The sequence below is a fragment of the Hippopotamus amphibius genome, chromosome 1, assembly GCF_030028045.1.
Source record: "Hippopotamus amphibius kiboko isolate mHipAmp2 chromosome 1, mHipAmp2.hap2, whole genome shotgun sequence".
Classification (NCBI taxonomy): Eukaryota; Metazoa; Chordata; class Mammalia; order Artiodactyla; family Hippopotamidae; genus Hippopotamus; species Hippopotamus amphibius.
This window is the reverse complement of record NC_080186.1, coordinates 114756501-114774593: the sequence shown is the minus strand read 5'-3', so window position 1 is coordinate 114774593 and position 18093 is coordinate 114756501. Positions and strand designations below refer to the sequence as shown.

Here is an 18093-nt window from a genome sequence, read left to right as displayed (position 1 = left end):
AAGTGGGAGCTACGCTTCATTGTGTGGCTTCTCTTGTTGCAGAGCACAGGCCCTAGGTGCGTGGGCTTCAGTAGTTGCGGCACATGGGCTCAATAGTTGCGGCTCACGGGCTTAGTTGCTCCATGGCATGTGGTATCTTCCTGGGGCAGGGATTGAACCCGTGTCCCCTACATTGGCAGGAGGATTCTTAACCACTGAGCCACCAGGGAAGTCCTTATTTTTATTTTTAATATTTATTTACTTATTCATTTATTTGGCTGTGCTGGGTCTTCATTGCAGCACGTGGGAGCTTCATTGTGGCGTGCAGGATCTTTAGTTGCAGATTCTGAATCTTTAGTTGCGGCATGCAGGGTCTTCAGTTGGAGTATGCAAACTCTTAGTTGCAGCATGTGAACTCTTAGTTGCAGCATGTGAACTCTTAGCTGCAGCATGTGGGATCTAGTTCCCTGATCAGGGATCGAACCTAGGTGCCCTGCATTGGGAGCACAGTGTCTTAGCCACTGGACCACCAGGGAAGTCCCCTAAGCCAGCAGTTTAAATACCATCTTCAGCTAAAGACAAGAAAAAGGTGTTGGGGGTGGGGGGCATTGTCAGGAGATTACCAGGAAAAGATGTGAGTTGTTGCTTTCGCCATTGAAAAGATTCTCTTGTGATTTAGAGTTGTCCTTCTCTTCCTGGTACTGAGAGGAAAACACCCTTACAAATGGAGGTTTCCTTTAAAAATGTAAATTTCCCTTGCAAAAAAGTTAACCTCAGTTGTTTTGGAATAGAAAACAGATTGGGAGCTACTGCTACAGTCTTAACCTTTGTCTTCTCTTGCTTTCTGCTTTAAACCTTACAACCAGTCATCTGGACTTAATTTTTTTTTAATCTTTATTGCAGTATAATTGCTTTACACTATTGTGTCTGTTTCTGCTGTACAACAAAGTGAAAGAGCCACATGTTTACATATATCCCCACATCTCCTCCCTCATTGCTACACGGGCTTTCTCTAGTTGTGGCGAGCAGGGGCTACTCTTCGTTGCGGTGTGCAGGCTTGTCAGTGCGGTGGCTTCTTTTTTTGTGTGGAGCACGGGCTCTAGGCGCTCGGGCTTCAGTAGTTGTAGCACATGGACTCAGCAGTTGTGGCTCGCAGGCTCTAGAGCGCAGGCTCAGTGGTTGTGGCACACGGGCTTAGTTGCTCCGAGGCATTTGGCATCTTCCCGCACCAGGGCTTGAACCTGTGTCCCCAGCACTGGCAGGTGGATTCTTCATCACTGCACCACCAGCAAAGTCCCCCCACCCCCTGCCCCCGCCGCCATCTGCCTTTTTCTGCCTTTATCGCCCTCAACTTCCCCTTCTTGAACCTGTCATCTAGCAATCTCTCCCTCATATGTTGAGTGTTTCAGCACCTGGTTAACCATCTTCCTCTCTACCCAAATCCATTCACCGTTCTCAGCAAGCCAGCATCCACACCATCAATTGATTTACCTCCTCATCACCTATGATCTTTCTTTCACACAGCCCAAGTGACACACTCCCGTGGACATCTTGAGCCTTATCATCTTCAGAAAGTGTACCACCTCCAAATCCACACATTTAGACATCCTTTTTCTGACCACAACATTTTTCCTTCCGGCTTACTGGTTCACAATCCCCACAGAAAAAAATTCTTAGGCCTCACTAAGGCCTTCAGTTCTTTGAGTCCTCTTCTTTCTCTTTGTCCCCATAGTCCTCTTTTATCTGAACTTCTGGAGCACACTTATCTGGGACAACCCCAGCCTTGGATGAATCTAACCACCTGCCATGTCTTCTTGACCCGGGCCCTCGCATAGCTGAACATAGCTGGAGAAGATCACCCCACCAAGCAGAAGAGTTTGGTGACTGTGATTTTACAGTGTTTCAGTGGTCTTCTCCCTCATCTTTCTTATCCCCCTCCTTTCATCCAGCTGGCAGAGTAATTCAGAATACAAACCTGATGATGTTATTCCTCTGTTACCTTCAGTGTTCTCTCCCATGTCTTAAAAGACCGGTTCCTCTCGTAATTTAACATGACTATGAAGCACCTGGTAATCTTGTTAAAACATAGGTTCAGCTTCAGTAGGTGAGGGGTAGAGCCAAAGATTCTGCAGGTCTAACAGACCCCCTGCCATCTTTATTGTTCCCATACCTATGAAGTAACCTCCACCCCAAGGTTTAGTTATCTAGACCAGAAATTTTGAACTCCTAAGTAAAAAATTGGAAGGGTTTGATGCTTATCTTGAAGTCACAGAATGTCAGAGTTGGAACAGATCTTAGAGGTCATTTAGGTTTATCTCCTCACTGTATGGAGAAAGTATGGAGAAAACAGCAAGTTCTAAGCCAAAGCTAAGTCACAAAAAATTTTCCAACTCCCAGGACGAGGTTCTTCCCATGAGAATGATTCTCAGTTTGGAGTTTCTTTGTCTGGCCCTCCAAATCATTCAGTTCCTCAGCATCTGCTAGAGTACATATAGTATGTGCCTGTCTGTGCCAGTTGTGGAACACACAAAGTCCAAAAGACAGGGTGCCTGTCCGCAGATGCTCAAGGCCGAAATAATAGGCATCCTCCCTTGTCCTCCCTACTCCTCCCAGATCTTCTCATCTCATATCCTTTTCCAAGTTTGTAAATGTAAATTTGGTAGCAAAAAAAGAAACAGCATTATACGTGGCAAATCATGATGAGCTGTGAAAGAAAGCTAAGAGTTTCAGGAATTAAATCTAAAAATAGATATGAAAGGACAAATGTGCCCTTCCCTCAGAGCAGTAGCTTTCAGTCTTTAATTTGAAGTTTACCTACATTTTGACTCACAAGTTCACAGAGCACACAACTTGTGCGCAGTTGTGTATTTGAAAAAATACACAACAATAAATGAGTACACTAACACTTATCCAGGATATATGTGAAGCATTCAGTTTCTTTTTAAAGCCTGAGTACAACCCGCTAATTTGATTTCATGAACCGTGATGGTTCTAACCCTGGGTTTGGGACTCAGGAGTCATAACCACATTGAATATTGGGCTGAACTGGCTTTGTTTCTGATTCAGTATGATAACTGTCTTGTGCTCAGGCTAAGCTCACGTCTGCAAGGAAAACCTCTTTACCGTTAACATTGCTCTCTTTCTTTAAATTCCGTGTAAATCACACTTATTCTAAGGAGGGATTTCTGTCTATACCTTATTATTTTATTCCATATACCCTTCACATTCATGTACTTTGTTTCCTGATTGCCATGTGTTAGGACTTTGTTTTGGTTTCATTTATTTTTACTCTATCCCCAGTTAGACTAATTCCACAGGAGCAGAGATCCTGTGTTCTGTTTCTTTGGGACCCTCCGAAGCCCCTTCAATTTTGCATCTCGTTGGCATTTTAATCAATCGTCCATTGACCTGTGATGCTTGCAGGGTACAGATATTTGGCTCTGACATGGTATTTTTCTCACACCTGTTTCTCATGTGCCCATCCACCTGATTTCCCTGCAGACCCAAAGCTTGTGAAAGAAATGCTACTGCCAGAGGTCTGTATCTTCACCAGAAGCTATGAGGAAGGCCTGGGCTTTGAGTATGTGATGTTCGATAATGAGAATGAGAAAAGGACCGTTTGCTTCTTTCAAGGAGGTCCTTATCTGCAAGGAACACCTGGGTAAGAATGATAACCAGAAATGTGGATCTAAGATTGTTGTCTTATGGTATCACCCTGTATCCATGGACTACGATGAAGGCATGAAAGTGGTAATGTCGATATATATTTGTTGACATGGATAGATGTGTACTGTAAATTATTAAATGACAAATGCATAGGACATAGTACAATAGAGTATAATTTTAGAGTATCAATATGTTAGTAGTGGTTTGTCATGAGATGGCCTTATAATTTTTCATTTCTTTTTCTTTTTCTTCTGTTTATCTGCATTTCCTAAATTTTTATACAATGGGGTGTATAGTTAGTTTAATAAAAACAGAATATAAGTTTTCTAAGTTGTATTTTACCATTTTGCTTACTTGTGACCTGATTATTAGGCTTTGTTACAAATACTACAGTATTATGCTATAAGCAAAATAAAGGTGCGAACATGGATATAATTTGACATTCAGTACATTGAACATGAACTAAGTGGAACTTTCAGAAGTGAATTATATGGAATGCTGGGACAAGCTGTCTCTCTTAAGGGGCTGTTTTCAGAACTTCTGCACACAATTCTCCTTTCCTCCTGCTGTAACTAGGTTCCTTCATGGAGGTGCCATTGCTACAATGATTGATACTACTGTTGGTGTCTCTGCAGCTGTGCGTGAGGGATTAGTCATGACTGCCAATCTCAACATCAGTTTTAAAAGGTAAATTCCTGGGTGTTCTTTACTGCTTCAGTATCATAAGTCAGTTTCCCCAGCAGCAAATCCTGAGAAAAGAATTTCTGTGCAAGAGAGGAAGTTCTCCCAGAGGAAGCTAGCTAGGGCATGGGAGAGGGACAGGGAAGGGGGAGAAGCCACCCAAGGTTCGGCTGTCAGTCCTGCAAAGGGTAGCTTCAACCTGATCACGCAAGGAACTCGGGAGTGAAACATGTGCCTCGGTATTATTCCTACCTCAGGTAAGCGAGCCGGAGTCCTCATCTTCTCTCATGCATTTGTCATAGGATAAGGGCTATTCTGGGGACCATAAATTCCCAGGTACTTCTCGCTCACTGTGTTTGAGGAAAGCTGGCTTTAATAAAAATATCCAAAAAACAAAGGTGAAAAAAGATTGAAGGGGATCTGAGTGAAGCACCAACATCCACTACATAAGTTTTTTTTTAAAGGAAATTTTTTTTAAATTTATTTATTTTATTTATTTATTTTGGGTGTGTTGGGTCTTTGTTGCTATGCGACGGCTTTCTCTGGTTGTGGCGAGCGGGGGCTACTCTTGGTTGTGGTGCACGGGCTTCTCATTGTGGTGGCTTCTCTTGTTGTGGAGTACGGGCTCTAGGTGTGTGGGCTTCAGTAGTTGCGGTGCACAGGCTTAGTAGTTGTGGCACACAGGTTTAGTTTCTCCTTGGCATGTGGGATCTTCCCGGACCAGGGATGGAACCCGTGTCCCCTGAATTGGCAGGCAGGTTCTTTTTTTTTTTTTTAAGCTCTTTATTGGAGTGTAATTGCTTTACACTCTTGTACCAGCTTTTGAGGTACACCAAAGTGAATCAGCTGTATTTATACATATATCCCCGTATCCCTTCCCTCCCGTGACTCCCTCCCGCTCTCCCTGTCCTGACCCTCTAAGGTATCACCCATCGTCGAGTTGAGAGGCAGATTCTTAACCACTGCACCACCAGGGAAGTCCCCATAAAACATAAGTTTTACATAAGTTCACACAAAGAAGTAAAAGGGCAGCAAGAAAAGTTCGGTATCCATCAGAAACAAAGCTCAGCATGATCTTATTTAATTATTCGATTATACAGCTGTTTCTCTACAGTCAATCAAATACTATGGATACTGGCATAGGCATAGAGAAAGAGAGCCATAGGGCAGAATAGAGCTTAAGAACAGAGTTCAATAGAGAAGATCTCCAAATGAGGCTCTGTGGGTTATTACTTCACACAGTAGGAAGCATGTAGGTAACAAAACATCTCCATATTACACCCCAGAGAGCTGAATGGCTTATGTGGCAGTCATTCATAAATTATGGGTTTATTTACACTGAGTAATACTTAGCCAGGCATATCCTACCCAGGGCATTCTATAGAAAAGGACTCGTCCGCTCTAGCAAACATCATTAGTTTATTTCAGGGGTCAATGTAAGTTTTTTATAAATGTTTTATGCTTTGCAGGCCATAGAGTCTCTGGCACAACTACGCAACTCTGCCACTGTAGCACAAAAGCAGCCACAGGCAATACATAAATAAATGGGTATAGCTGTGTTCCAATAAAATTTTATTTACAAAACAAGCAGCTGGCCAGTGAGACATAGTTTGCTAACTCCTGGTATATTTACCTTGCAGGCCTAGTGAGAAAAAATTAGACAAGGTCATTTACCTCCTTTTTTTCCCCTGGGAGTGTTTCTCTTTGCTCCCCACCACCCACACACACACACACACACACACACACACACAGAGTGAATAAATTGGAGGCCAGCTGCTTTAAACTCCTCCTCCCCAGCTGCCAATAATAGTAACTTCAAAATAAATGACTTAAGTAAGATAGAAATTTATCATGTGAAAGAAATTTAGTATGGCAGCTCCCTAGTTCCCAGAGATGCAGGCTCTTTCCAGCTTATATTTTCACAGCCCAGGGTGGCAGCAAGAGCCATTACCACATGTCCTGCACAGCAGGATTAAGGAAGGGGAGAAGAGCTATCTTCTCTCTTTCAAAGACAGTTTCTGGAAGTACTGCACAGCACACCCATTTAATCTCATTAGCGTTAAGGGAGATTGGGAAAGTGGTCCCTTAACTGCTATCACCATCACCTCAAATAAATTCAGCGTCAGCAACTGACACAACGACAGACATATTAACAAATCCACACAAAAATAATACAATATAAATTATTTTAAATATTGAAGCATTAATTAAAAACATGGTCAGCTTTAACTAAATAATTCAGTAAAGGAAATAAACCTAGTATGGTAGTTTCTTCTAAACATAAAATTATCTCAGTGATTACAAAATGCATTTCACCTACACTTAACATATTAAAATTTTTTCATTCTGGGTTTGATTAATGTCTTCAGGCTGTCAATACTTACATTTTCCTTAGGTTAGAATAACTCCCCAGGCTTCTGGTAATTGTGTCAGACTCTAAAGAAACCAACTCATATCAGCCAAATTTGTAGGTTCTAGACTGTCAACCTGGTAAGTCTTTGTGAAAAAAAAAACATTATTTAGTTAGTTAGTTATTTGGCTTGGCCAGGTCTTACTTGTGGCACACAGGATCTTTGTTGCTGCATGCGGGATCTTTGCGGCATTCCAGATCTTTTTTTAGTTGTGGCATGTGGGCTCCTTTTAGTTGCTGGCATGCAAGATCTAGTTCCCTGACGAGGGATCGAACCCCAGCCCCCTGCATTGGGAGCGCGGAGTCTTAACCGTGGGACCACCAGGGAAGTCCAAACCTAGTGATCCTTGATGTGACAGAATTTTGCCTTTGAAGGTGATTGGAACATGAACCTGAATTCATAAGGCTGAGCGCCTTTTGGAGTTGAGGATTCCTTGCCATGTCAGAGGGACTTTCCAAATCTACTCCCCCTTATTTAGTATCTAAGTCTGCCATGTCTTAGTCATATATATTCTGCCTTGGTTTCCTGATTACCTGCAATTCAGTGCATTTCACTTAATTGGCAGAGGTAACGTCTTCCAGGAGATAGGGCAAGAGTCTGTGTAGTTTTCTTTCAGGGATATTCAACTGGGCAAGACATTCACCTTCTTTCTAGCTGGTTCTTTTCTGTAATCAGTCCTTTCTCTTAAGGGTATAATTCTTGCATTTCCCGGAATTGTTTGGCTTCCTCAGAGCTCTCTCTCTTTTGGTGTGGGGTAGGGGATTGTTGAGGGTTCTTGTGGAGATTATGCAGGACTTTGAACCCCCAAATGGCATACGTCCTGCACCTCACACACTTTGGGGTTACATAAGAGGTAACAGCCCTGATGGGGATGCTAAGGGCTGTACAAGTCTTTGCCTTGTTCATGCAGATGCTCAAGCCTTTTTGACTAACACATGGAAGACTCCTTGATGAACATAGGTATCCGCTATATACCTCTGCCCACACTTTACAGCTAAGAAAACTATTGGTTTGCTTATGCCATGGTGTGTGTAAGCATAATTCTTTGAATACAACCTCCCCAAACCTGACCTGTACACACCCCTTACTCTGTGTCTACCATTTCCTACTTCTGCAGAGTAAAATACATATAAGACAGATACCTACTTCATAGAAGAAACACTTACTTGTCAAGACTCTTCTCTTGTGTAAACTGCTTAAAAAATTAAACTTATCCAATCATAGTCATCTTTGAATTATAGCTGTTGTTTTTATACTCCTTATGCTAGCTTTTCCTTTTTTTGAGAATCATTAGGAACTTTCCATAATGTAGTTAGCTATAATTATCACCCTCTTTTCTATGCTTATATTACGTTTGGCCTATGGAAGTCTCTTTAGACTGACTCCTTGTCCTTTCTGTTCTATCCAAGTAGCTTTTAAGGACTCTTGTCTCCTGAGAGACAGCATAATCACTAGTTAAGAGGACAGACATTGGAACAGGTTCAAATGTCCATTTTAGCACTTATTAGCTGTGTGACCTTTGACAAGTTACTCAACCTTTCTGTGCTTCGATGGCCTCATCTTTAAAAAGAGGATAATAATACCTACCTCATAGGGTCATTGTGAGCAATAAATGAATTAACCCATGTCAAGCACGTGGAACAGCATCCGGCCACATAGCAAGTATCAGTGTTAGCTGCTTGTCATTTTTGCCCTTGACATTGCTGTTCTTATTGTCACTTTTACTTCTAACAACAATAAGGTACATCTGTGCCAAGACATAGAATAGCTACTCTACACAGATCTCTGATTCCTTTTAGTGGAGAATAGCGCTAAAGACCAGAAAACTATTAGATGGTTCCACGTGCGTTCTCATGGTGGGCAGGATGACCTTGCTGCTAGGCCATCACAGTGTCAGACTGAAAAGTTATTCATGTTTCATAAGGTCATGAGTTCACTCTGATAGTTTAGATTTAACATTTTTTTGTGCCTTATATTTTTTAAATGTTTTTTAAATTTCTAGTTGTGGTTAAGAAAAAAAAAAGCGGGGGCATGACAAAATTTACCATCCTAACCTTTAAATGTACAGTTCAGTAGTATTAAATATATTTACACTGTTGTGAAACAGATCTCCAGAACTTCTTCATCAATAACCCCCCATGTCCCCCTTCCCTCAGCCTCTGGCAACCATAATTCTACTTTCTGTGAATTTGACTACTATATTTACTTCATGTAAGTGGAATCATACAATATTTGTCTTTTTATGATTGGTTTATTTCACTTAGCCTAATGTCCTCAAGATTCATCCATGTTGTTGCATATAACAGGATTTCCTTCGTTCATAAGGCTGAATAATATTCCAGTGTATGTATGTACCACATTTTGTTTATTCATTCATCCATTGATAGATATTTGGGTTGCTTCCACCTCTTGGCTATTGTGAATAATGCTGTAATGAACATGGGTGTGCAAATATCTCTATGAGGTATTGCTTTCAATTCTTTCGGATGTGTACCCAGAAGTGGGATTGCTAGATACGTGGTAATCGTATTTTTAATTTTTTGAGGAACCACTATACTGTTTTCCACAGCTGCTGCACCACTTGACAGTCCCACCGACAATACATAAGGGTTCCAATTTCTCCACCTCTTTGCCAACGCTTGTTATTTAGGTTTTTTTTTTTTTTTTTTTACTAGTAGCCATCCTAATGGATGTGAGGTGATAGCTCACTGTGCTTTGATTTGCATTTTTCAAATGATTAGTGACATTGAGCATCTTTTCATATGCTTGTTGGCCATTTGGATATCATCTTTGGAGAAATGTCTATTCAAGTCCTTCATCCATTTTTTTAATCAGGTTTTTGTTTTTTTTTGTTGTTGAATTGTAGGAGTTCTTTATATATTCTAGATATTAACCCCTTATCAGATATATAATTTGCAAATATTTTCTCCCATTTTTAAGTTGTTTTTTTACTCTGTGGATTCTGTCCTTTGATGCACAGAAGTTTTTAAGTTTGATGTAGTCCCATTTGTCTATTTTTTTATTTTGTTGTCTGTGCCTTTGGTGTCATATCCAAGAAATCATTGCCAAATCCAAGGTCATGAAGCTTTTTCCCAATGTTTTCTTCTAGGAGTTTTATAGTTTTAGAGCTTACATGTAGGTCTTTAGTCCATTTCACATTATTTTTTGTATATGGTTTAAGGTAAGGGTCCACTTTCATTCTTCTACATGTGTATATCCAGTTTTCCCAGCAACATTTTTTGGAGACTGTCCTTTCCACACTGAGTGGTCTTGGTCACTTGTAGGAAATCATTTGACCATACATGAGAGGGTCTATTTCTAGGCTTTCTATTCTATTCCTTTGACCTATAGGTCTGTCTTTATGCCAGTACCACCTTGTCATGATTATTGTAGTTTTGTAGTATGTTTTGAAATCAAGAAGTGTGAAAATTCCAAATTTTTTCTTCTTTTTCAAGATTGTTTTGGCTATTCAGAGTCCCTTGAGATTCATGTGAACTTGAGGATGGATTTTTCTATATCTACAAAAAATACCATTGGGATTTTGATAGGGATTGTACTGAATCTGTAGATCACTTTGGATAATATTGACATCTTAAAAATATTGAGTCTTCTAATCAATGAACACAGGATGTCTTTCCATTTATTTGTGTCTTTGTTTTAGCAGTGTTTTGTAGTTTTCAGTATCCAAGTATTTTGCCTCCTTTGTTAAGTTTATTCCTAGGTATTATATTCTTATTGATGCTATTTTTTTTTAATTTTGTTTCTTTATTTACTTAAATGTTTTTTTTTTAAGTGGCTGCGTTGGGTCTTCATTGCTGTGTGTGGGCTTTCTGTAGTTGTGGAGAGTGGGGGCTAATCTTCATTGCAGTGCACAGGCTTCTTATTGTGGTGGCTTCTCTTGTTGGGGCACATGGGCTCTAGGTGCACGGGCTTCAGTAATTGCAGTGGGGGGGTCAGGAGTTGTGGCACACAGGCTTAGTTGCTCCGTGGCATGTGGGATCTTCCCGGACCAGGGCTCGAACCCGTGTTCCATGCATTGGCAGGCGGATTCTTAACCTCTGCGCTACCAGGGAAGCCCCGATGCTATTTTTAATGAAACTGTTTTCTCAATTTCCTTTTTAGATTGTTCATGGTTAGTGTATAAAACGCAACTGATTTTTGTGTGTTGATTTTATATCCTATGACTTTGCTGAATTTGTTCATTAGTTCTAACAGTTTTTTTCTGGAATCTTTGGGTTTTTCTACAGTTAAGACCATTTCATCTGTGAACAGAGATAATTTTTTTCTTCCTTTCTGATTTGTATGCCTTTTATTTCTTTTTCTTGGCTAACTACTCTGGCTAGGACTTCCAGTACTTTGTTGACTAGAAATGGCAAAAGTAGGCATCCTTGTCTTGTTCCTGATCTTAGAGGGAAAGTTTCAGTCTTTCAACCATTGTGTATGATATTACCTATAGGCTTCTCACATGAGGCCTTTATGAAGTTGAGGTAGTTTCCTCTTATTCCTAGTTGTGCCTCAGCTTTTTAACCCCTCACCCAGCCTGTCATTGTACCTCATTCTCTTATATAACCCTATGTCTCATCAACCACCTCTCTGTATCACTTGAGTAAACCAAATTAAAGGTCGAATAAATTTGTCAAAAATCTTCCCAAAAGTAAAATGTGATTTTGATAGCAGTTACATTGACTTTAAAGATTAATTTGGGAAAAATTGTCATCCTTACATGTAGTCAATACTTTATATTATTTATGGCTAAAAATTAGATCCTAGAAACGGCTTTCTTAACATGATAAATAATATATTTTAAGCTGTGTTTTTAATATTTTTCCTTGTTTCACAGTTTTTAAAATATTTTTCTATGTTCAAATAAAGGTGAAGAATTCAGTACAACCTCCCTTCTCAAAAAAAAAAAAAACAAGGGGGAGTTCATTTGAAAACAAGCTCAGCAGAGTATTTGGATTACAATTTAGCTCAAGTGTTTGTGTGTTGAGCACATGCTACCTGCCAGGTCCTATGCCTAGTCCTTGTCTCATCCAACAAACTATTCACATAAATCAGTTACTTTGCTATTCATGTGTTACCCACAATTGGAAAACTTACTGAAAACAAGTTTTACCGGAAGTCACATGGGTAGAGAGAATACAGCCGGGATTAGAACTCAAGTCTTCTGACTCTTAAGTCTGGTACCCTTCCCTACAATTCACAACCTCCATTCTCTTTTATTAATTGATAATTAAAGACCAAAATAAAACATTAGATTATATAAGTAGTCTAGAACGTAATATTTATCAGACCCTATATTTTTGTATAAAGTTATTAGATACATAATAATAATAGTAATAATAATAAAAAACATGTTTTATCTAATCAATAAATGGCCCTCCAGGATGCTAGAGACAACCACCTGGGATTGAAATTTAATTGAAGATAGTTTAGTGTCAATCATCAGGTGTCTTGATCGTCCCTCCTTCTTCTAAGAAGCAAAACTGCTTCTTAATCATCCCCAATACTTTCCAGCCCCCTGATCCAAATGTCACACTTGATTTATGTCCTTGTGCTTAGCACATTAAGATAAGTAGACAAAGACGCTAATGCTTAGTGATGGCTAGCCAGCTGAAAGGATCACTATCATAATATTTCTATAACCCATTCATGGTATACTAGTTGAGAAGGTCTGGATTAGATGTCTTCCTGCAAGGGTAGACAGGAAGTGCTGAAGGACATTCCTCATTCAGAACAACTAGATCCTGTGCCAAATATGTACAGAAATAAACCACCATAAGTGAGAATCAGCAGAAACGATAAATAATGGACTCCGAGCCTCAGGGGCTTAAGATATCATGATAATTAGACAGTATAAAAGGACTATGTATGAGCTGTTCAAAGAAATAAAAGATGAAATCACAAAAAGAGAAAGCAACAAGAAATTATAAAAATTAACAGATTTGCCACAGAATCTAAAACTTTTAGAAATGAAAATGTAATTGTTTAAATGCAGAAGCACCTCAGTAGATAGGTTAAAGGGCGATTTAAACACAGCTGAAAGGGAACAAATATAGAGCTGAAAAAAATTAACCTGAATTCAGCACAGAGAGAAAAAGAGGTGAAAAATAAGAGAAGTTGAGCTAAGAGGACAAATGGAAAGTCCTAATGTGCCGAAGTTGGAGTCCTAGAGGAAGACAGTGGGATGAATGGAGGAGATCTAGTATTTGAAGAGGTAATGGGTGAACATATTCTAGAACGAAAGGAAATCATGAGCTATAGATACAGAAAGTACAACATATATCAAGCAAGATAAATAAAAATAAATCTGTATCATGAGATATCATAGAGAAATTACAGAATACTAAAGGCAAAGAGATCTTAAAAGCAGTCAGAGATAAAAGACAGGGTACGCAAAAGAGTAGTCTTCCCTCTTAGAAGCAGTTATACTTCTTATCAGCAACAGTGGAAGTGAGAAGATAATCAGATATCTTCAGGGTGCTAAAAGAAACATGTAACTTAGGCTCTCAACAAAACTAAATTTCAAAAATGAGGGCAAAATAGGAGGGAATACAGGGATATGTGTATAAAAACAGATGATTGAACTTGGTGTACCCCCCCAAAAAAAAAAATGAGGGCAAAATAAAGGTACTTTTATTAAAACAAAAATGGGAAAAGTTTACAAACCATGGGACAATACCTAGGGAACTTCTAAGGGATATACTTCAGGAAGAAGGAAAGTAATGCCACCAGGCAGGAGGATGAAAGAATAACGAGCAAACACATCAGTAAATATGTTGATAACGTAAATCTCAACAAAGTCTATATGTAAGTAGTAATAATGGCTATATTCTGGGGATTTTTAAAAGGACAGCTAAAATACTGGACAAAAAAAAATAGTATGTAGTTTGGAGAGGAGGTGAACATAATTAATCTTTGAATTTTTCAGTGGGGAGGGTGATATGATTTTAAAATAATAAAAGAGTAGGGCTTCCTAGGTGGTGCAGTGGTTGAGAATCCGCCTGCCAATGCAGGGACACGGGTTCGATCCCTGCTCCGGGAGGATCCCACATGCCGCGGAGCAACTAAGCCCATGTGCCACAGCTATTGAGCCTGCGCTCTAGAGCCCAGGAGACACAACTGTTGAGCCCATGTGCTGCAACTACTGAAGCCCACGCCCGTAGAGCCCGTGCTCCGCAACAAGAGAAGCCACGGCAATGAGGAGCCTGCGCACCGCAACAAAGAGTAGCCCCCGCTCGCCACAACTAAAAGAAAGCCCGCACACAGCAAAAAAGACCCAACACAGCCAATAAAATAAATAAATAAATAAAGATAATAATAAAAGTATATATAATTAAAGTCTAACCAGTAGAAGAGTAAAAACTGAACAACTAAATAAATAAATAGAAAATTTAAATTTTTACAAATGCAAGAAAGAGAAGAAAAAAGCATCATTGGAGTCAAATAGAATACCAAAATAAGATGGTAGAAATAGCTCTTAATAAATCACTAATTACACCAAATGGACCAAACCATCAGTTCAAAGAAAGAGATTATAAAATTGCATCTTAAAATACAAAATCTATAAACTGTTTCTATGAGACATATCTTTAACGTGACACAGAAAATGGAAGCAAAAATATGCTAGGCAAAAGCTAGCTGAAAGAAAGTGGAATATCAGGAAAAAATAATAAATTATCAATAAAGTAATATTGGGGATAGAGAAGACTACTTCATAATAATGAGATTCAATTCAATAGGAGATAGTAACAATTCTAATTCAGTATGTACATAATAAAATAACTTCAAAGTATATAAACAAAATTAGTGGATTCATAGGAAGAAATTAATCCATTTTCATAGTGGGAGATTCCAGCACACTGTTCTCAGTTATTGATCGAGCAGACCAAAAAAAAAAATTAAACAAGTATGATTTATTGGACATACATAGAACCCTATATTCAGTAATTAGAGAAAAATACATTTTCTTCTCAAGCGTTCATGGGACATTTACAAAAACTAATCATAGATTGGTTCATAGATCAAATCTCAATATACTGTAAAGAACCAAAATCTTACAGGCCAAGTTCTCTCCACATTAAACCAGAAGTCAAAAATAAGGGCTTTTAAAAAAAAAACTGCAGTAAATTAGTTGAGGTAGCACTAGGTACTATTACAACCCCTACTTTTTACCTACTTAAATCAGTACACATTTTTTTGTTTTCATACAGTCTTGTGTGTGAAAGTAAAGGATTCGCCCCTGAAATGATTCAAGATGTGGCCTCCTTCCTAGGTGTGGCTTCCGTATCCACTTAGGGCCTCAGTGTCTTCTTTATTCAACTATTCAGGCTGTCTAATCCTTTTTTTGGCAATTTTGTTCATCTTTTCTGTTTCGCAAATTTTTCCATTTCATCTAAGTTTTCAAATTTATTAACATGAAGTTATTCATGGTGTTCTCAATTTTTCTTACCTCAGTTCAGTATGTAGTTATGTCCTTTTTGGTCCCAATAGTATTTATTTATGCACTCTCTCATTTTTCTTAATCTTTTTTGCCAGAGATTATTAGCCTTTTCAAAGAGCCCCCATTTAGTTTTTTAAGCCTCTCTATTGTGTCTGTATGTTTTTTCTTTTATTTTTAAAATTTGCTTTTATCTCTGTTATCTTTTGTTTTGTTTTGCCTCTAACACAAGTCTAAGTGAGTTGTCTAACAAAACTGGATAAGTAAAATGATCTGAAGCCTGTTTTCTATGTCAATCAAACTTATCTGTGCCTAATGATTAGCTGCATTTAGAAAATTATACTCTATAAATAGTTATTTTATATTTCTCCTTTCTCTTTCTCATATTAATCAAGGAATTTTTCATTGTTAAGAGATAGATCTCTTAATTCACAGTAGCTTAAGGAAAAAAGGAACATATTGGCTTGCATGGTTGAGAAGACAGGTATGGTTGGGTGCGGGTATTCAGTGATGCCATTAGGAATCTGTGCCTATGTCTCAGCCATACTTTCCTTTAGGTCTTCCTCATCCTCAGGTAGCCTTTCCCAATGCAGTGTCACAGCTACCAGGCAGACTTATATCTTGCAAGCCTAGCAACTCCAGCAGAAAAAGAACCCAGCCCCAGGGGCTTTAGCACAAGTTCCAGGATTAAGTTTCAACCCATGCCCACATGCCCAACCAAGGGTAGAGGATCTGGGGGGTAAGAATCAGATGTCAACTCTTGTCAACCCACATGGGCTGAAAATCGGAGTGATTCCCCAAAGAAAGGGGAATGTAGGTATGTGAACAGAGAGTGTGGTGAGGGGTAGGACAGATGGATAAATGAAAGGAGCAGTGTTAGTAGGAAAGGGAGATGCTGAGCAGGCAAGAACACCACATGTCCCCTGGGTCTTAGTAAATCCTGGATTGGCAAAGCTCAGTTGTTCCATCGAGAAGTTCAGGAAAAGCTAATGGGAGCAAAAACTGGACAGAGGGGTAGTGAGAGTGTTAATTTCCTTTCTGCATGGGGTAGTTCCTTCATCCATGTGGTGGTGCTATAGGAGCATAAAACACCTCTGCCTGCTCTACATTGTGTTTATACCAACTAAAATTTCACCTATAAAGAGATGCCTCTTTCATTATAGTACTGTATCTTCCAAGATTCCCAGAGGTGACTGTAGCCACTAGACATATATAGCTATATAAATTTAAATCTGAATTAATTGAAAGTAAATAACTTTAAAGATTCAGTTTCTCGTTCACAGTAGCCACATGTTGTGTGCTCAGTAGCCACCCGTGGCTACCACGTTGGACAGCTCAGCTGTTGGACACTTCCATCATCACAGAAAGTTCTGCTGGACAGCACTGACTTAGCACAGTGAGCTGTTACCAGCAGTTTGTAACTCGGTGTCTTTCTAGTGACAGTTACTCTAGTGAGAAAGTTTGATTATGACAGAGAAATGAGAGCAGGTGACTGGGACCATGCCACGGGATGGTCCTGTTTTCATTTGTTTAAAGCAGCGGTCCCCAACCTTTTTGGCACCAGGGACTGGTTTCATGGAAGACAGTTTTTCCGCGGAGGGTAGGGCGTTGAGGGGGGTGATGGTTCAGGCTGTTGTGCCAGGGATGGTGAGCGATGGATAAAGCTTTGCTTGCTTGCCCTCCACTCACCTCCTGCTGTGTGGCCTGGTTCCTAACAGGCCACGGACTGGCACTGGTAAGCGGATCGGGGGTTGGGGACCCCGCTTTAAAGGATTTCAGCTCCCTTCAGATGGGACAGCCTCTGCCATCGTAGGAATCATCTGGACACCTCTTTGAACCTGACCCACAACAGCCGTCTGGGACCGGGTGCCCAAGAGCCACCTGAGAGCAGTGGTGCTTGGGAGGAAGGGGGCGTGAGCAGGTGGTGGTGTCTGCCCCTTTTAGGAGCATTTTATCTAAGATAGTCAGCACCCACTGATACCAGGTATCATAAATTTCCACCCCTGTCATGCACTTGAGCATCTCTCAATGTTACATAAATCTGATAAAAGCTAGGTTTTTTCTTCTTTTTTCTGCAGACCTATCCCCCTTTATTCTACTGTTGTGATAACTACCCAACTTGATAAAACTGAGGGGAGGAAATTGTTTCTTTCCTGTAACATTCGAAGTGTTGATGAGAAGACTCTATATTCAGAGGCAACAAGTAAGAAGCTGCTACTTTCTATTTTAGGTTTGGCCTAATTTGTTTTGGTTTTCTTGTTTGTTTGTTTTGGGGGGTTTTGTTTTGGTATGGTTGTAAAACCAAATACAACCCATACATGCCATGAAATTTTTAATTCCCTGTCATGCAAAGAACAAGTTAAAGGTATTCTTACTCATTGCTGGTGGAGAGCTGTTTGCCAGCATCTCTCAAAATTGTAGTCATGTACCTTTTGACCCATTTTCAGGATTTTATCCCACAGGTGTACTAACATGTGTGCAACATTACAACGTGTACGGTTGCTCTAGGGTTCCAGTAATTGTGCTACTCATGCAATGTTATTTGAACTAGCAAAGGACTGGAAAAACACAGGTATCTATCGATAGGAGAGTAGGGAAAGGGGCCACAGTTCATCCACATACTATGTGTGCCATAAAAAAGTGCCAGGGAGCATTGTGCTGCCGTAGTAAGGATACAGGAACTCTTTGTGTATGATATGGAGCTGTGTAAGTCATTACTATATATGGAATGAAAAACACAAGATACAGGACAGTGAATGTATTTCTGTTATCAGTGTAGAAAAAATAGAGAGGTTCTTCCCATTCCCTTCCCTTTTTCTTCTTCCCATTTCACCCCTTCCTTCCTTCCTAAATATTTCTAAAGCCATTAGGTAGAGTCAGGAATGGTAGGCTGGAGGATGAGGCGGAGGCCACAGG

General features: G+C 39.7%; 1 protein-coding gene across 1 annotated transcript in view; it reads left to right on the top strand.

The window, feature by feature from the left end:
• THEM4 (thioesterase superfamily member 4) overlaps window positions 1–18093 on the top strand; it is a 31225-nt gene that overhangs the window by 6593 nt on the left and 6539 nt on the right. The window contains exons 3-5 of the mRNA XM_057708424.1: window positions 3481–3640; window positions 4222–4332; window positions 17256–17380. Of these exons, the coding sequence (XP_057564407.1) occupies window positions 3481–3640; window positions 4222–4332; window positions 17256–17380 (396 nt within the window). The remainder of the gene's footprint in view (window positions 1–3480; window positions 3641–4221; window positions 4333–17255; window positions 17381–18093) is intronic.